Below are 19,689 nucleotides of genomic sequence, written 5' to 3' on the forward strand. Positions count from 1 at the left end.
GCCGATCCCTCTTAATTCCTCTGTCTTTCTCAATCTGCATTGCTGCATAATAAACATCCACATGAGTTATTGTGTGGTAAACTGCATTCCAAACTTGATTTCTCCCTCTGATAGTTCAGTGTTGTTAGAAGTTTTGAAGGTTGTCTCAGTGAGTACTTTTTTTTTCTCACAGTCTTTGAGACACATTTGCACGTGTTTTTTTTTTTTTTTTTTTTTTTTTTTTTGGTGGAAGGGAGGACAACGATGAGCAGAGGAAGAATAAGTGCGATTTATTTCAGTTTGTACTTGAATGAATCTGTAGAGTTCATGACAACAAAAGTGCATATTTCTGTATTAATGTGCGTCATTCCTAATGTTGTTGGCTTTTGTGTGTTACAGCTCTGATGTTACTAGCTGAACAGTGACCACTGCCTGCCCAAGGACACCTGCTGCCCAATTCCCCTCATCATGTCTGGGATCCATGTAAGGCTTTGTTTGTCTTGTTTGCTTTTGGTATACTTGAGCTTCTGACAGGCTAATGTTGAACTCTCATATCCAATAATGCATTTAAATCAGCTTTGGCCAATATCAGTCATTCTTAACATATCAGTATTGGCCCATTAATTAAAACAAGGCCATATTAATAACTATTTAATATGAGGGAGCTAAAGTAATATCAGATATCTTTTCAGGTGCAAATTTCCGTATCGGTGCATCCCTAATTTGATTAGCTTTTATTACATTACATTACATTATACTGTTGCATTTATTTCTGAATTAATGTTGCAGTGAAATATGTTAACATTTCAGAGATTGAAGTCTTACATCTTCATTTAATCATCAAGCTGAAAGAATAAAAAAAAATTAAAAGAAACACCCCAACTTGTGACCATCACGGCTTCATCTTCAGCTGACCTGGTTCTATTAATCATTCACTAGGCAGATTGCATATTGGCCACGTAAACTGTGGGTAGTAAAGTAAAGGAATTTATTTATATTGCAATGTCACATGCCATGGTAAGAGCTTAACGTAACAGTGCTTCTTCCATTTTCCCAACCCAATCCAACTAGAGCCAAGGAGAGCATGTCAGTGCTGCCGGATAATATTTCTCACCAGCAGATAGCATGTCAGTGACAAACTTCACTTTTTTGGGGAAGAAAGCCACAGACTCACAACTACGGCTTAGTACTTTATTTTGTCTCATTCACATTATTATTTAAGAATGGTTTCAATTAGACCTGCCAGAAAACATCAGGTCAGCAGTTTTAATGATGACAGTGTGTTAATCATGATGGGTAGTCTGCACTTATGGATTATTCAAACATATTACATCAGCATTGCAGCTTCATATAGATTATTTAAAACCTTCTATGTATTTATTCAGTTTGGAATTATGTGAAGTGAAGATAAGCAATTACTGTCTTATTAGAAATTGAGCTTTCATTTGTACTACATGACAAAAAATTGAAAGAAGATGCAAAAATAAGCTCCTGTCTTCATGGGTTTGCCTAAAAAAATCAGTCAGTTGCTGTTTGCAATCTCACTAAAACTAGGAAAATGGAGCACATCACCATAGTCTGCATCACCATAATCAACATCACCACAATCAACATTCCAGAAGGCTAAAGTCTTCTGGTTCTGGTCTGCTCTGCATCCCCAGAATAAGCAGCAGCATTCAGTTTTTACACCACTAAAACTGAAAGATCCTGAAACTCCTGTTAAATATAGGCTAAACCCCCTCTTCCTTAGAGTTGCCTTTCATTAAAACCAATTGGGATATTGATTATTAGATTTGATATACATTTGCCTGATGACGACCTTCGTCACGCACAGACGCACATCTGTGCTGCCACAGTGCACTCTGCCACCCTTTTTTTTTTGTGAGCAGGAGGGTAGAAAATGTATTTTCCAGTTTGTCCGTAACGTTACAATAAGCATCAACTACAGAGTTCCTCGAGGAATTTTAACAATGTAACAATGTAAATACTTAAACCATTTGAGAAATTGTGACAACCCTACTACAGTTTAAAGATGCTTTTTCTGTGTCTTCTGTGTAGCAGGTGCCATGGTCGTCTGGCACAGAGTGTGTTGCCAAGTATAACTTCAAACCTGGCACTGAGCAGGACCTGCCTTTCTGTAAAGGAGATGTATTGACCATCATTGGAGTCACCAGGGTAAGAATTACTGTGTGAGGCTCATTTCACAAGTTGCATTCTCAATTTAAATGGAATGACGAGCATTAAGGTGTGAATAAGGGTGGTATTCACTTTGTATTCAGGGTGTGAGACTCTTGAATGCACACAGGGAGTGAGGGCTGATCCATTACAACAAAATGAGCTACTACTTCTAAAATTGCGGAAGAAGTTCATGCACACAGTGATTTGCAGTTTGTGGTGATGTCTATCTCCAAATGACAAACAGTGGACATATGAGCATCAGAACTGGACCAAGCAATAGAAGCTGTCGGCCTGGTTTTACGAATCATGTTTCCTTTTACATCATATAGACGATCAGATGCCTGTGGATTGCTTACCTGAAGAATAGTACCAAGATGAGCTATGGGAAGAAGGGCAGCCAGCAAACGGAGTGTAATAATTATTTTTGGTAGGACACATTGTGTCCAGCCATCCATGTGGATGTTGTTTTAACACCTACTTTTTTCATCAGGATAATGTTGTAAAGTGAACTTGAAATGGTTTCAGGAGCACAACAACAATTTTGAGGTGTTGATTTATCCTCCGACTTCGTTTTAGTGGATTTAGACAACATTTAATTGTGTAAGCCAGTCTCATGATTCCTCAAAAGGAGCTCTATCTGAAAAAATGAATACTTCCTTTCAAGGGAGTTATTTTACTACATGTGATAGGAGCAGAAAGAGGAGATGAGATACAATCAATAATCAATCTTTTTTTTAGGGGGTGGGCGGTGAAATGTCTATTTTTGAAACATTGAGATTACAAAAGCTTGATATCATCTGTGATCAAATTCTTTCACATTTACATTTAAAACAAAGAAAGCACAACAAACAATAGAGCAGAACAGAACAAGAACAAAGAGAGAACAAAAGGGTACTATTCTGAAGAGACGCTACTTCTAAACACCAAAAGGAAATTAGATGGTCAATAGACGCTCCTTGCAAAATAAACCAATTATTTACTACATTTTTTTAATAAATCAAGCCAAAATTCTTGCATGTTGTTTTATTAACATAGGATATCCATTTTGACCATAGTACACTTGTTCATCTCTAAATGGTTTACGAATGTTAATCTTACCATCTGATAGATTTCATTGACACATTTTGTCCATTATTCTAGAGTGGGAGTATCAGGTAGGAGCCAAAGTCTGATGAATGGGCCCTCAGCTTCACCAGAGATGGAAGTTAACTCTAATGGCGTTTGACTCTTTTAGGATCCAAACTGGTACAAAGCAAGAAACACAGTGGGCAGAGAGGGCACCATTCCGGCCAACTACGTCCAGAAACGGGAAGGAGTGAAATCAGGAGGGAAGCTCAGTCTTATGCCGTAAGTACCCAAGTGCTAATGTACGGTGGCCGACAGGTGCAAATGCGCACCAAAAGAGAAAACACCCCCGAATTAGAAAACACCCCCGAATTCGAAAACACCCCCGAATTCGAAAACACCCCCGAATTAGAAAACATCCCCGAATTCGAAAACACCCCCGACAGGTGCAAATGCGCACCAAAAGAGAAAACACCCCCGAATTAGAAAACACCCCCGAATTCGAAAACACCCCCGAATTAGAAAACACCCCCGAATTAGAAAACATCCCCGAATTCGAAAACACCCCCGAATTAGAAAACACCCCCGAATTAGAAAACACCCCCGAATTAGAAAACACCCCCGAATTAAATGCAGCAAACAAAAAAGAAAACACCCCCGAATTAGAAAACACCCCCGAATTAGAAAACACCCCCCGAATTAAATGCAGCAAACAAAAAGTGTTGAAAACGGAAGTGCTCCAGACCACTATGGGGAGTCTATAACAAAAAATAGCTGTGTCCGAATTCAGGCTCTGCATCCTTTCAAGGGCCCTGAGAAACTGATCCTTCGAAGCATAGACATAATAAAAGAGTACACCCTCCCCCCCACGATTGGCTGCTCCGGCGCAAATACACTTTGCTTTGCTCAACCAAAACAGCAGAAGATGCCTTCAGCACTGCGGAATATTGTTGATCGGATCGACGGACTACTGACGTGAGGGCTCGACAGACTTTTCGCAAGTAAGATGGACATATTACTGTGTATTTTTGTGATTAGAATATTACTATACTGTATTTATGTCCACTGGCGAAATACCAGCTAATGCTAGCTATAGTGCTTGGTGTTCAGCCCCCGCTCTGACAGCTAACCGAGATTCCGTAAATCTTAAAATGTTTCAGTCATTCTCCAACATTTAGATTATCTGATACAAGAGCCTACTATAGAAATGAAACAATATTATAAAAATCATAACATTCACCAGCAAAGTTTACACAGATGACAATGGCTATTATTTAATTATTTAACTCAGTCAACGTAAGATAACTCGAAAATGTCCCGTTTTTGTTTTGAAGGTTTCCTACGACGTGAGGAAGAAGGGAGAGACAGATTCACTGCACAGCACGGATGAATCTCGTATCGGATTTTGGACCCAATCTCAGCTGCTGAATCACTCTTAAACCAGAACTCGTAGGCTGGAAAACATTATATATATATATATATATATATATATATATATATATATATATATATATATATATATATATATATATATATATATATATATATATATATGTGTGTGTGTGTGCGTGCATAATCATGCATAGCCTAATGTATATTATTCAGTATTAATGATTATTTATTTATGTTTGTATACTTATATAAGTATGTATTGATAAGACGAGAGCGGTTCATTAGGCGTCTGTCCTTTTATTATGTCTATGTGAGAAACGGCCCGATCTACAGAAGACGGGTCCTTCGAAGGCCACGAATATGGACGACCAGAAGAGAGAAGCTGTAGCCTCCGGCTAGCTGCCTAGCCTCCATCTCGGCGTTATGTTGCTTAGCAACCGTGACAACGTGAAGCACAGAGCAACGAAGTAAAAAAAACGGACTCAGTTGTTTTTTACTCTTTATTTCTGTATTATTCTTCACCTTTTGTAATAAAAGTTGTTCCATAGTAAAAAGAAAATCTGTCTGATTCTAAAATGTTTAATGTATACAAGGGATATTATTCATTTTCAAATACTCTCCAGATCTCAGGTAGTAAGACATTACAGTTAAATAAACTATGTTTGAAGGCTTAACTTTAATCAGTCAAACCCATTTGCTCAGGAATAAATTAAATACTTTATTAATATCTACATGGAGCGCCCGGCCAGCTGACAGCTTGCGAGTGAAGCTGGCTGTTAATGCAGCGGGAGAAGACATCTCCGAAAACGTCGGAGCAATATTGGAAGTAGGTGATTTATTAATGAACCGAGCAGATATTTCAGATCTACACATCTACATTCTCGCCTAAAAACATTGTAAAAAATAAATTTGTGTAATTTTAAGTGTAATACAGCAAAAATTATTTTGTCGCCATTGCTGCTTCGGGGGTGTTTTCTAATTCGGGGGTGTTTTCTAATTCGGGGGTGTTTTCTAATTCGGGGGTGTTTTCTTTTTTGTTTGCTGCATTTCATTCGGGGGTGTTTTCTAATTCGGGGGTGTTTTCTAATTCGGGGGTGTTTTCTAATTCGGGGGTGTTTTCTAATTCGGGGGTGTTTTCGAATTCGGGGGTGTTTTCTAATTCGGGGGTGTTTTCGAATTCGGGGGTGTTTTCTAATTCGGGGGTGTTTTCTAATTCGGGGGTGTTTTCGAATTCGGGGGTGTTTTCTAATTCGGGGGTGTTTTCTAATTCGGGGGTGTTTTCGAATTCGGGGGTGTTTTCTAATTCGGGGGTGTTTTCGAATTCGGGGGTGTTTTCTAATTCGGGGGTGTTTTCGAATTCGGGGGTGTTTTCTAATTCGGGGGTGTTTTCTAATTCGGGGGTGTTTTCGAATTCGGGGGTGTTTTCTAATTCGGGGGTGTTTTCTCTTTTGGTGCGCATTTGCACCTGTCGGCCACCGTACTAATGGAGCATGTCATGCGTCGTAAAAGCAGCTGGGCATTCTTATGCAACACTTTTAAAAACCCTGTAGGAGAAATACTGCGGGTATGTGACTATGGTTGTGCATATTGCATATTTGTGCCACATGTGTCTGCTGCTCAACCGTGTGAATAAGTTGTTTGGCTCCCCGCAGCGACGGGAAAACGCAGTTCCGACATCAATCCGCGGAAATTCCTCCTTTATGGTGTCTCGTTTCATCTGTGTCACTGTCTCAGAGGCCAGAAGCATCTGTGTGCCGCTTCAGAGTGACAGAGTGGCTCTTTTTGAAATTGTGGCAAGTCAGAAAGAGGACAACATGATGAAAGCTGCACGCAAATCAAACGAGACAAGGAAGCCAAGCCTCTCTTTCTGCAGTAACAGAAAATACCTGAATGTTCTGACGTCAAAATGAGCTGTTCATTCGTGAGGCGAAAGGAAACACGTCCTGCAAAAAATGTTTGCTTATGTTAGCACAAGTTGAAGTTAGAAGAAGTTATAGTTAGCTATTGTTATGCTCAATTTCTAATTGGAGAAAATGTTGACATTTTTCCATTATCTTAGAAAATTAAAATAGTAATTAGCAGTTAGTTGCCATTTTGGGTTGACCTTTTGTTCATTTCAAAGAAAAGTGTAATCTACACTATGTACACCTCTATTAGTGAAATCAGATCAGTTCATTATGGTGCCGGTGCTCGTCAGCATTCCCGCTTTAATTTACAGTGGCTGACTTTCACATCGTGTTGGCAGGAAGCATTTGAACTGACTTTTGAGCCTCTTTGTTTCTTCATGAGCTGCTGCTGAAAGCTCAAACTTCTCTCTCCGTGCCACCCCTGGTATCGTCTGTCCACACCGGCTCATCCAGCTCTGGCATGTTGGAGTGTGTTTGTGTGTGAGGTTTATATATGCCTGCATCACCATGATTTATTTCAGTAATTCAACTCAAAAAGTGAAATGCAGATTCATGATACAGTTACATTTTAGCATCCAGTTCTGAATTTGAACATTACATTAGACCAGGGGTCTTCAACCTATACGGCCCCGAAACCACAAGTGGCTCTTTGGACCTTCCAGAATGACTCTTATTAATTTGGCTAAAAAAGTGGAGAACCAACTTAAAAGAAATTAAAAAATACATATAGCAGGTCTTTCTTAAATTTTCTTTTTCCATGGAATAAATCCTGCATTGTATTTTCATAACAGAATGGCACAGCTATCTATAATGTGTATATTTTCCTCATTCTTTCTTTGGAAACTAGATGTTATTTTTTATTTTATTTTTTGTTGTTGTTGTTTTTGGATAATTCTCCTTAAGCATCAACATCCTATATAAGAAAATGAATCAATGCTCCTTTGATAAACGTTTTATGGTTTTCTTTGTTTTAAAACCTCAAAACCACAAATTTCCTATAGTAGATATTTAATGTCTTTTCACTAAAGGTTATGCAACATTTTGCAGCTCTTCCATTTGTAAAGGCTGCAGACCCAGGCATTAAACCAGTAAATAAATATTTTTAATTCAGAAATGTCAGTCTCTGAAAAGTACATCTTTGCACTTTAACATGAATATCTGACATAGACTTTAATAAAATTCATAACTGTAAACCTTAGATAACCATTTGTGGTGTGATATTGTATTAATTAAAATTCTTTGTATATTTGTATTGCAATGGGGAGGCCAGGTCATATTTTAGTGATATCACCACATTTTCGTGCTCTCTTTACGCACAAGCCGTCCTGATCTTACTGTTAGTGACGCAGAGGGACATTTTAAATGTTGTCATGAATCACTAACAGATGTCTCAGTAACGGCCTCTCCCTCTATTCTGGGTTACATAAGGGTTCAGCTGTGGTCTTCTGTCCCCATTCTCACACTCACTTGTTGATACTCAGCAGAAGATGCCATCTTGGGGGCTCTTATTGCTTCTGTTCACTCTGCTGCCCTCTTGTGGGCGAGTTCTGCTCCTCATTGTGGCACCATCCTATGATAACAACAAGGACGTTAAACACTGGTGTCCAATTTCCTCCTTCCATGTTGGACCAGGCATGTTTAGGACTCCGTCCTGTTTCACCATGATGTCACGTCTGAAAACTGCGGTTGGTTTCTCGGAACAAAGCAGCACTGTGTTTCCACTGAGCGCATCCGCGGCCGTTCACACAGCTTGTCGTCCACTCTCAGATTAGTGGGAGTTAAAGAGCTTCTGTCCATTGGAGAAGCTGCAATCGCTGATCTAATCAACTCAACCCGCATTAAGCTGCTTTACCACGAAGACCTCCGACGTCTCATGAGCCCAAGAACTGAGGAGGAGGAGGGTGCAACGGAGGCAAGCACCGAAAAACAGGATAAATCAATTAGAGTAGTTAATTACCACCCAGTAAACGCAGTAAACGCTGAAAGGAAGAAACTGTTTTCATGGAATCGTTCTTCCATGAGTGGCAGAAGTCAATGAACAACTGTGCAGTGTTCTGTGCTTCCTCCTGATCTGTTGTTGGAGGCAACAGATCATTAAATAAAGTAATGCTTTATTTTAGAATAAAGCATTACAGAACTTTATTCTAAAATAAGGCATTTGATCTGAAATAGACATTTATGTAAAAAGAAACTAGCACCTTTGTATTTTAGCAGAGGACTCAATTTGTTTTTTCCTCTTCCATTTAGTAAAAGTTCAGGTCACTTCTCAGTTCCCCCGAGCCTCACTCAGGAGTGGGTCTCTTGGCTGTCGGACTCGCTGCCCCGTCTAAGCCTTTTTGTATTTTCCTGTTATTGCTGTGCCTGCATGTCAGTTTCCTCTTCTGCCCCCAGACTTTATTTCTGTGTGTGTGTGTGTGTGTGCGCGCGCGTTTGTGTGTGTGTGTGTTTCCTGTTGTTTTTGACCAGGTACATTCTATATTCTCACTGAATCTCTTAGACGAGAGCCTCCGCCTCTGGTCTGAGTGAAAGCGCTGCTGCTGGCTTCCCTTTACTGCTCCACTCCTGTTTTTCGCTTCTTCTTTCAGAAAAGACAGTAAATCACTGTGTGCGGCTGAAACTCCACAAGTTTAGTGACGTTGACATAGTTTCTCTTCTTTTTTTTTTGTTTGTTTTCCTCAGTACAGAAACTGTGGCCAAATGCAGTTTATAGAACTTCTTTTTTTAGCTCTTACTTACTCTGAGGAGGCGTCTTCTTGGCTCAGCAGGCATCTGACAAAAAGAAGACCCGATTGATCCGGTGGGATAATGGGTTGTGTTGTAATCGCATCCTCCAGCAGCCACTACCTTGAGCAAAACCCCGCTCTATTAACTAGTTGCTAATATTTACCAAACAAAAAAAAGGAGACAATCCTTTTGTCTTGTAGCATTTTTATTTCCAACCAAACAAAAAAGTAACGTGCATTTGTATCAGACTTCCATGTGTCAGTGCTGCCAGACCACCGTGGGAAAGTCTTCTGCCTCTGTCAGCTTTTTGTATCCTGAGGCTGAACTGTTAACCCCTTTTTTAAGTAGGCTAGTTCAACCTCAGTCAGATTGGATACATCTGAGAATTAGAAAGGTGTTGCCGTGGATTCTTAATTTATATTTAGGTTTGGACTTTGACTGGGCCATTTTAGCATGCCCATATGCTTTGATTGTTGCTCTTGCTTTATGTTTACTTTTGTTCACTTACTAGAAGCTCAATTCAAAGGCCTTTAGCCTTTTGCTTTTGTCTTTCTTCCAGTTTGTATGTCTGACCCGTCTGATGTCTTCCTTCCTCTTCATGATGCCGTTTGTTCACCAATGTTCTCCATCGTACCTCTTAGTCCCAGAACAACTAGTTGTCTTCTTAAAGTACAAACATTTTATTTACTCTTCCGCTGACTTCTAGAGGAATTGGGTTGCACTAGACTTTATTTGAGGGGTAGCGGAATGAAGGGCATGTAAACAGAAACCATTTTTTGGTAAAAAGTAGTTTTGTAAATTGTCATTTTCTTTTACCATGATGTCATACACTACTTTGCTGTAATTTCAGATAAAATTGTCATGTGATGCACTAAAATTTGTGGTTGTAATATGACAAAATATGAACAACTTTAAGGAGTTGAAGTTGTTTCAAACTTCCCTTTCTGTGCTTTGCTAACTTTTCTCCTGTCTCCATCGCTTTAGATGGTTTCATGGGAAAATCACTCGCGAGCAGGCGGAGCGTCTCCTCTACCCCCCAGAGACGGGTCTTTACCTGGTGAGGGAGAGCACCAACTACCCTGGCGATTACACCTTGTGCGTCAGCTGCGACGGCAAGGTGGAGCACTACCGCATCATCTACCACAACGGCAAACTGACCATCGACGAGGAGGAGTACTTTGAGAATCTCATGCAGTTGGTTGAGGTGAGGGTTGAACTCAGATGTTGTTGTTTTTTTTGTTCTTTTTGTTTGGTTGTTTCTTTTTTAGATTTTGTTATCATGCAGGTAGTCTATTGTATTCCTCAGTTGTCATTATAAAGAAGTGCTTTTTAAATAAAATGTGTGAAAAAGAATGTAGCTCACAGTGTGTAAGAACAAACCCGTTAGATTCTTTAAAGAGGACCTGTTATGCAAAATTCACATTTTGCATGTTTTTGTATTTCCATTTGAGTTTCTATTGTTTCTAAAAACAGCCCAAGTGCTTAAAAAAAAAAAAAAAAACCACCCAGCTGTTTTTCTGTAAAGTGTAAGTGTAAATGAGTGTGGCTTATTTGTATTTATTTAAAGTCACAATAGGGTCTAAAACAGCTCATTCTGAAGTGAGCTCAAAACAGAGCAGACTAAAATCTCATCATCTAACGTTGATTTTGAACAGAAAATGCAATGAACATGTTTTAGCTCATGTAACCATCCTAACCTGTTCCAGGAAGTGTAATAGGTTCCCAGTGAAATACCAAAGAAACATACTGTTACTAATAATGCGTTGAAAAAATATTGTTTAGTTCACAATCCACAGTACAAACTTTGCCACCATATTAAAGTTTGGGTATTCATTCTTGCTGAAACATGATTGCATAACTCAAAACAAGAAGGATTCACACTCGCTGTCCACCTTTCCCTTAACATCAAGACTCCAGCACATACTCTGAGCGCTGTTTGATCGTCTCCCTTCCTGCCCCGCTATCTGAAGGCAGGTTCAGAGGAAGGACAGAGAGGAGAGGGGAAGACAGGAGGCGTGGTGGCAGGCAGAGAAAGAGAGCTCTTTCATCCTCTCAGATAAACAGGGGGGAGAGAGGCTAGATTGGCGGCTATCACACTTCTAATTGGGCCTCATCTTTTTACCCCGTGGGGCACTGGAAGTGGACGATAGGAATTTGCCAGCTGGCAGTGAGATCATCCCCATTTCTGGCGCATTCTTAGTATCAGCCACCCACAATCTCTGTCTATCCTGTTCACACCCTCCACACTCGACTCTGCCCCCACTTCCTTTCTCCGCCTCGCCTCTGTCAGTCTTTCCCTCTTCGGGTTCCCTCGTGGATACCTGGCATATTGCTTTTTGTCCTCCTCTCTTTGTTATCCATCTCACTCTTCCCCCTGCTGCCTCATATTCCCCGCTCTCCTTCATTTTCCCTCCTGTCAGTCTCTCCATATCTTTATCCGGTAGACAGTCTGCATTCCCCTGTAAATAGCCTTAGATAGGATTCTTCACATTCTTTGGTGTTTTTCCGTTTAGCTGTCTGTTCCTGCGCTCTGCTGTTATTGGTCACAGCACGTTTCATATGGCTTCTGTCTTCAATTTATCCCTAAACATACTGTTTGCTGACAGCTTGTTGTCAGTTACGGCATCCGCAGTAATGTTATGCATGTGATAAAAGCAAAGACGGCTGCCTGTGGTAGCAGTGATATAATTGCATGATGGAGAAGTATTGTCTTTTATGAACTCATTGAGTATTTTTACTTCATAATCACAGCCTTCAGTGTTAATTACATACGGGAAGATCTTGATTTAGCTAAGACATTTATGTAAATTACTTTTTTTGTCAATTGCAACATGTTACACAAGCAGAATCAGACTATTTCGAGCCTTTCAGTTGATAAACACTGTACCAAACACATAAATGAGTTAGTTCAACAAGAGGAAAATCCAAGATATAGCATAATCGTCCATGAACATGTTCTTATTTAATATTTGAGGATCCATTTGCAGGCATGAGAACTAGCTAGCTCAGAGTATTTCTTCCTGCACCTTGCTCTCCCTCTGGTGGTTGTAATGGTGACTTGCAGTCTGTAGTCTAAAGTTACCTAATTGGAGTAACAACCTTTTTTCAGCTCCCTCACAACCCAACAAACTTCCATTTTTTATTTGTCTAATATCTGGGGCTGGGTGATGTATTGATTTTATCGATTGATCTAAATTTTCTGTTTTTGAACATTTAATTTTTGGAAAATCTATATATATTTTTTTTATCAACTGATTTTTTGGGGTTTCCAGAAAATCAAGAGGTACCTTCATGTTTTTACATGCGTGTTTTACAGCATCTGTTTGTTTCAGCTTTGAATTCAGGTCAATTCAGAGAAGGAATTATTGAAATAAAAAGTTTTTAAAGATATTTTCTGTCATTGCTAATTATTTAAGGGGAAAAAAGTGAGAGGAGAAAGTAGACTAAAATTATAAATTTGTCTTACTCCCTTGAGGTTCATATATTATCACCCATGATATCACCCATGATAATGGGTGATAATATTATCACCCATTATCATGGGTATATTATCACCCATGATAATATATGAGCCTCAGTACAACCTGATTTCATGACCCAATGACACGGTTTTGTTGTTTTGTGTAGAAAATCTCATAATCACTGACCTCTCACACTAAATTTCCCCTCTGCTGCGTCGCATCAGTCTAGCTGGAGTACTGACAGAATGCTGTGTATTATTGTAGCCTTGTCTTGTCACTGCTGTGGCCTTAAGTGACCTGTGTCAAACCTGTTTATGGCTCCATTTCAGATGTGACATCTGGATGTGAAATATACGGTGCTCAGACGAAGTTGTGCAGCGGTTTTCCTTTTATCACAATTTTCGTGTGTAGCTGTCTGCAGATAAAAGACAAGCGTCTTAATTATTATATGAACAAAGTGATGATTCATTAAGCACCACACAATGTCTCAAGTCTTAATGCCTGCTGTTTTAACCCTTCATAAAATATAAAACAAGGTAGTTTTACATTGTAAACCTAAAAATGACATCTTAATCGTGCTAAATTGTGTGCGCAGCACTACACCAAAGACGCTGATGGGCTTTGCACCAGACTGATTAAACCCAAGTTGATGGAAGGGACGGTGGCGGCGCAGGACGAGTTCTCCAGGAGTAAGTTTGCCCTACTTTTACCACACCACTCCACTAGGCTTCTGGCACCGAGGCTCACAGGAACATTTATTTACTTGCCGACGTATTAACCTTGTAAGCGCAATGTCACATGCAAGCGCATGGAGTAAAATGCAAACCCTACATGCCCTCTAAGGTTGTGCTGTCATCTACAGCCTAATAGCATTAATCACGAGGGTGATTAATCTTTTTTTGTGTGTGAATACTCATGGGCTTCACCAGCAGTCAAAGTTAATCTGTACCAGCCGCCTCCTCCTCCAATGTGCCTTTGCTGAACTTCATGCATCCCTCTGAACATGGCTGATTATCGCAGCACTTATTCTAAAAGTCGACACAAAGAGAGCTCTCATCAGAGTGAAACGTATTTTATTACATCTTGTGATTAGTTTGATTGTAGATCTCTGATTATTCTGGGACACAAAATAATATCGTTAATGTTGCATTACAGTTATTAAGCCCCTTCTGGCCCCTCTTGGCAGGTGGCTGGGCCTTGAACAGAAAAGAACTAAAGCTGCTTCAGACAATTGGAAAGGGGGAGTTTGGAGGTGAGTAACTGTTTTTTTCTTTCTTTTAATATAATTATAATTTAATTTTATACAGAATCTAAGTCATTCTGCAGATGATTCATTTCTTCTTCTTCTTATTCTTATTATTATTCTTATTATTATTATTATTATTATTATTATTATTATTATCATCATCATCCCTGTAATTCCTTGGACCTTGGCTGCTTCTTTACTTCCTTTCATTGATTCTGTGAACAGAGTGAATCTAAGACAAAAATTCTGAAAATCATATTGTATGATTTTTAAGTTATAAATTTGCATATTCAACTCCTTACTCTACAACTCGCATCCCTACTTTTAAAGTTTCAAGGAATTCTGGTTTGTTGGAAACAAAAGTTCAAGAAATGAGAGGTGGATCAGGACAGCCGCAATCCTGTATCAGAGCTGTGATCGCAATAAACGGGGAAGACGTCCCATCATATTGACATGTAAACATGTCTTTCATGACTAGATGTGATGGTGGGAGACTACAGAGGGACCAAGGTGGCTGTCAAGTGTATCAAAAACGATGCCACAGCACAAGCTTTCATCGCCGAGGCCTCCGTCATGACGTAAGATCAGGCTTTTTTTTTCTCTCTCTTCTGTAATTTGAAACAATTCTTTGTGTTTCTGTTTCTTAATGAGGTTTTACTTTAGCGTGAGCAGCTAAATGGATTTATGTATTTTCTTGCACACCAACAGCATCATTTTCTCCCATCTGTTTGTTTACAAAGGCAACTGAGGCACAACAACCTGGTGCAGCTGCTCGGTGTTATTGTGGAGGAGAGAGGCAGCCTCTACATCGTCACAGAATACATGGCCAAGGTCAGTCAGACCATGTGGGTGTGGGTGTGTTGTTTCTCTTATAAATAACTCTTAAGTTATTAAATATGTATCAGTCATTTGCAGGTAAAGATTATGATCGATACCTTCATGATTATACTAGAGATTAAATGCACTGAATGCTGCACATGTTTATTTTTCTGAATTATCGTTTGATGTTTTCGTAATCCAGCAGTTTACTGACGTTGATATCCCACAGGGCAGCCTGGTGGACTACCTGCGCTCCAGAGGACGGACTGTTCTTGGTGGGGACTGCTTGCTAAAGTTCTCACTGTGAGTTTTCGTCTGGGTTAGATTTACATCTGAAAATGTTTGATTAGCTGTCGGGAGTTGTGCAGAATTTCATGGGAACGGCGTCAGCCGTTTGGCCGGAAGCACTCCAGAACCGTTTGTTTACAGATTATTCAGATGGTTTTCTCTGAAAAAATGGCTGCTGCATTGGCAAATATAGGCTTTGACTTAATCCTTTTTTAATTAAACAGTTGTTAAGACAGTGCTTTCGTCTAGCACCTGTGGAAAAAAAGGCCATGAAATGAGCGAAAATGTTCCAGTCTGAAGGTATTTGTGTATTAATCCACTGTGAGGTGTTCAGTGGCTTATTTTCAGTGGGACACATGGAATACTTGGCTTCTCTTATTAGAAATAGATTTTATTTGCATGAAATCAAGCAAGAAAAGGAAGAAAATATCTACCAGACAAAGATATTGGATCTGAAAACACAATATTCTGTCTCTATGCTTGACTTTTCCTCTTGTCAAGAGCAGATCACACATTTCATGTAATGAAGTTATAGCTATGATGTCCTTTTCTTTCTACCCACAGTGATGTGTGCGAAGCCATGGAGTACCTGGAGGCCAACAACTTCGTCCACAGAGACCTCGCAGCTCGGAACGTGCTCGTGTCTGACGACAACATCGCCAAGGTCAGCGACTTTGGTCTCACCAAGGAGGCCTCCTCCATACAGGACACTGCCAAGCTGCCCGTCAAGTGGACCGCCCCAGAAGCGCTAAGAGAGAAGGTGAGCAGCAGATCTGCACTGACAGGCTGTGGCTTTCTTTAATTTAAACCGGTGGTTCTTAACCTGGGTTCGATCAAACCCCAGGGGTTCGTTGAGTCGGTCTCAGGGGTTCGGCGGAGCCTCTGCCGCGGAGGTAAAGACGCACTGTAAAGTCGTGATGATGCCCCGCTTTGCCATCACTCAAAAAAGGTTAGAACCACTGATTTAAACTAATCAAAACGTTTCGCTGGGCTTATTAGTGCAGATACGAAATATTATCTCAAAGCATTTTCAGGACAGTAATACGAGGCAGGTTGAACCATGGTAACCATAGAAACCAGTCAATTTTACATCCCTGATTTGTTTTAGGTATTTTATCTTCAGCTGATTCAGGTAGTCTACATTATTTAAAATAATGGAAATAGCTCTAAACTTAAGTGCTCAACTGATTTAACTGAATCAGTTCAGTTAAATTCAGTTTATTTCCATTATTTCAGTTCACAACAAATGTATCTAGAAAGGTAAAATTACATAATTAAAAAAATCCCAATTCTTCGCAATCATTTTTGGCAAATTCAGGAACATCCATTCAAATTAGATCCTAGTTTTAATACAGTGCATTCAAGTGTCAGTTTCTAATACCAACTGGTAAAACTTTTTCTTAGCATGGCCTTATAGTGACCCCCTCCAGAACAACTACTACAGCACTGTGTCTGTTTTCCAATACATAATTCCTAAGATAAGTTATTAATGGCATTGAAATTTTTCCAAAAATTATGGCAACAGAATGCAAAAATATGTCACCTCTTCTTTTAATCCAAGCATATGAGATAACTTTCAACAAATCTTGGTTGTTTAAACTTGCAACTCTGTTATCACATTTGTTTCAAGCTGTTATTTTATTCAAGTGCTGGAACATATTTTTGCAACCCATAATACTTATAATGGTGTTATAGATTATTTACAGAGTTTCTGTAAGTTTTCTCAAATGTTTATCAAATGTCTTGCATGCGTCATGTGGAAATCATTTATTTTGCTTTGAAAAGTGGGCACATAATCCCCACGGATGCTCAAATCTCAACTTTACAAACAAACTTCACAAATATGAGCTAGCACTAAATTTAGGATCCTCATATCCAGATCTTGCGCATTCTGCTTTAATGACGGCGCCTCCTCAGGCAGCAGCGGTATCACCCTGTCAAATCGCTGCTAATTATGTCAGCAGTGTTTATGTGTCGCTTTCTGAATGACTTCATGTAAAAACGTGTTAATCGCTTCGCTTGTCTTTACCCAACAGAGGTTTTCCACCAAGTCAGACGTCTGGAGTTATGGAATCCTTCTTTGGGAGATTTACTCCTTCGGCCGCGTGCCTTACCCTAGAATTGTAAGTATCCCGGCTGGTCATCTCTGGTTGTCAAATTTGAGATAAACCAGCAGATGGCAGACTTTAGCGCTGGGACCAGTGTTGTCTGGTTTTATTTTTGTGCAATAGGAGAATCATTTTAGCTGGAAAAACAAACAGCAGGTTTCCTACACAGTCCTCAGAGTTTGGAATTTGCTTTAATTGTGTTCCATTTTTAGAAAAGTATTAAATGTTTGAGTTTACATTTTCTAAAAGATAATAGACCTCAATTTCGAAATCTTTTAAAATAATAAAGGACATCTCTCATTAATTTTAAATCAAGATTGGAAGAATTAAGGAAATAACGTTGCTAAAATGCTGCATGAAATCAGTCAATATTTGATACTTTTGATTTAATGACCTTGTACCTGTAATAAAACCTGTTTGCACTTTCAATCTTAAAAGGGATCTATTATGCAAAATTCACATTTTGTACATTTTTGTAATTTCATTTGGGTCCTTACTGTTTCTAAAAACAGTAATAGTACACTTAAAAAAAAAAAAAAAAAAAAGCATCCAGCTGTTTTTTAGAAATGTGCTAATGTTTTCTGGTGTCTGGAAAGCAAGCCATTTCAAAAACCTCCCAATTTATGAGTCACACTGCGCCCTTACCAAGCAACCCCAGTAAAGCTCCAGCACATTTGTCGTGCTGGTTTTGCTGTACAATGGCTGCTGGAAAAGACAAGTGTTTTGTTGTTAACTTTACCATTCAGAAACCACTTGCTTCCTTTGTGTTGGTTGTGCAGGAGACTCTACTTCTGCTTTTCAAAGCATGTGATTTAAAAACTGTAATCGTGGCTATAAATGGCAGAGTAGTTGACTGAGGCCCTAAAGTTGCTCGGTGTGTTTGTGCGTGTCTGTTTCTCAGCCACTAAAAGACGTGGTGCCCCGGGTGGAGAAGGGGTACAAGATGGACGCCCCGGACGGCTGCCCGCCTGTGGTCTACGACCTGATGAAGCAGTGCTGGACCCTGGACCCCGCCATGCGGCCCTCCTTCCGCATGCTGAGGGAGAAACTGCAGCATATCAGAGCCAAGGAGCTGTACCTGTAAAAAGCAGCTATGGAAGCGGGGACTGAGGGGGGATGAGGAGCAGCCCTGTACAGACGGATCATGGGAAGAGGAGGAGGAGGAGGAGAAGAGGGACCACAGCACCTTCCTCCTGCTTGCCAAACCAAGGGACTGCCAAACCGTGTTCCCTCCGTCGACCTCAGGCTCCACCCTGCTTCCTCACTAGGACTGTTTTCCTGTTTGTGTTGTATAGCTTTGCCAAGCAGCTTCCTCACACCTCTTCTTCGTCCTCCTTCACCTGCCGCTGTTCGCTCACGCTCTGTAACCTGGTCCGAGCTGCTCTTCCTCATCCTCATCCACTTGCATCATGCCTTTTTCTTTCCTTGTTTTTTTTTCCTCCTCCTCTTCCTCCTGAAACGTGGCATTAACTGGAGGAGGGGCTGGCCTTTTCCTCCACGTTTGTCAGGTGCTCTCTTCTTTACCCCCAACCTTTTGATTTTTTTTTTAAATCATTCCAGTATCCATGCATCACCACGTGGCTCTGCATGCCAGCTTTGTCATTCCATCCTTCTAACCCCCGACCCTCTGCTGTGTTGTCAGGTGGAGGGGGGGTGCTTCGCTCTGTGCCAAAGTGCCTCCAGTCTACAGAGCTCCACAACCCTCCACTACTACTAATTGGACTGTTGAGGTGTCATTTTTTTATTATTATTTTTTTATTTCTTTTTCTTCAGGGAGGTCAGTAAATGTTTTTTTTCTTATTACAGTCTCCCCACAACTCCGCCATTTTCTATCTTTTGTTTTGCTCAGTTTTTTTCTTCCCCTAAGAAGAGCACACGAACAGGAAGAGGCGGTGTTTAGCGAGGGGCGCTGTCATCTTCATCCTGCTGCCAAGGCAGCCCCGAGTGGCGGCGTGGGGTGATTACTGGAGAAGACTGGAGCAGGAGAAGCACTTCACACACATGGTCGATTCATCATACGTGGGCTTGTTTTTATATCAAAATATATTTAAAGGTTTAAAAGGAAAGGACAAGTAGAAAACTGACCAGGACGGGACAGAGGAGGAGGACTCTGAGAAGCCAGGAAAGTGACTTGGTGCTCTGGATGCCTGGCGTCCCTGAACTCTGGGGTCGGGGTGGTGCATGCTGTGTGTGAGAGGCCTTGGGTTCAGCTGTCAGTGCTTTCAATGTTCATTGTTTTATTATGCTATCATGACTATGAATAAATCATTCCATCTGAACAGTGTGGAAATGCATCATTTTCGTGGTGTCAGCGCAGCCGCAAAAAAGCTTTAAATGTCTTAAATTCGTTTTTAAAAAGTGTACATCGACACCCTAGTGTAACTAGCCCCCTGTGAAAGCATTGCCCTGATAAATTTTGAAAATTACAGCAAACCATGCGGAGCCAAGAGAGGCGGCAGGGTGGTGTTTGAGTGAGATGACGATTTTCCACTGTCTCAGTTCTAGTTCCGACCTGTAACGAT

General features: G+C 40.3%; 1 protein-coding gene across 2 annotated transcripts in view; it reads left to right on the forward strand.

Moving 5' to 3' along the window:
- The window catches only part of cskl (c-src tyrosine kinase-like), a 44,113-nt gene extending 24,667 nt beyond the window's left edge, over positions 1 to 19,446 (forward strand). The window contains exons 2-13 of one of the 2 annotated variants that reach the window (XM_088004395.1): positions 379 to 462; positions 2,038 to 2,154; positions 3,392 to 3,504; positions 10,230 to 10,449; positions 13,302 to 13,395; positions 13,893 to 13,958; positions 14,431 to 14,530; positions 14,693 to 14,783; positions 15,001 to 15,074; positions 15,624 to 15,819; positions 17,096 to 17,182; positions 18,069 to 19,446. In XM_088004395.1, coding sequence (XP_087860521.1) covers positions 448 to 462; positions 2,038 to 2,154; positions 3,392 to 3,504; positions 10,230 to 10,449; positions 13,302 to 13,395; positions 13,893 to 13,958; positions 14,431 to 14,530; positions 14,693 to 14,783; positions 15,001 to 15,074; positions 15,624 to 15,819; positions 17,096 to 17,182; positions 18,069 to 18,251 — 1,356 coding nt within the window. In that variant the 5' untranslated portion in view covers positions 379 to 447 and the 3' untranslated portion in view covers positions 18,252 to 19,446. The remainder of the gene's footprint in view (positions 1 to 378; positions 463 to 2,037; positions 2,155 to 3,391; positions 3,505 to 10,229; positions 10,450 to 13,301; positions 13,396 to 13,892; positions 13,959 to 14,430; positions 14,531 to 14,692; positions 14,784 to 15,000; positions 15,075 to 15,623; positions 15,820 to 17,095; positions 17,183 to 18,068) is intronic. The other variant, XM_088004396.1, reaches the window with a different exon arrangement.
- The last annotated feature ends 243 nt before the right edge of the window (positions 19,447 to 19,689 follow it).

The sequence above is a fragment of the Poecilia mexicana genome, unplaced genomic scaffold, assembly GCF_051168715.1.
Source record: "Poecilia mexicana isolate PSO_F unplaced genomic scaffold, ASM5116871v1 scaffold_3, whole genome shotgun sequence".
Taxonomy (NCBI): Eukaryota; Metazoa; Chordata; class Actinopteri; order Cyprinodontiformes; family Poeciliidae; genus Poecilia; species Poecilia mexicana.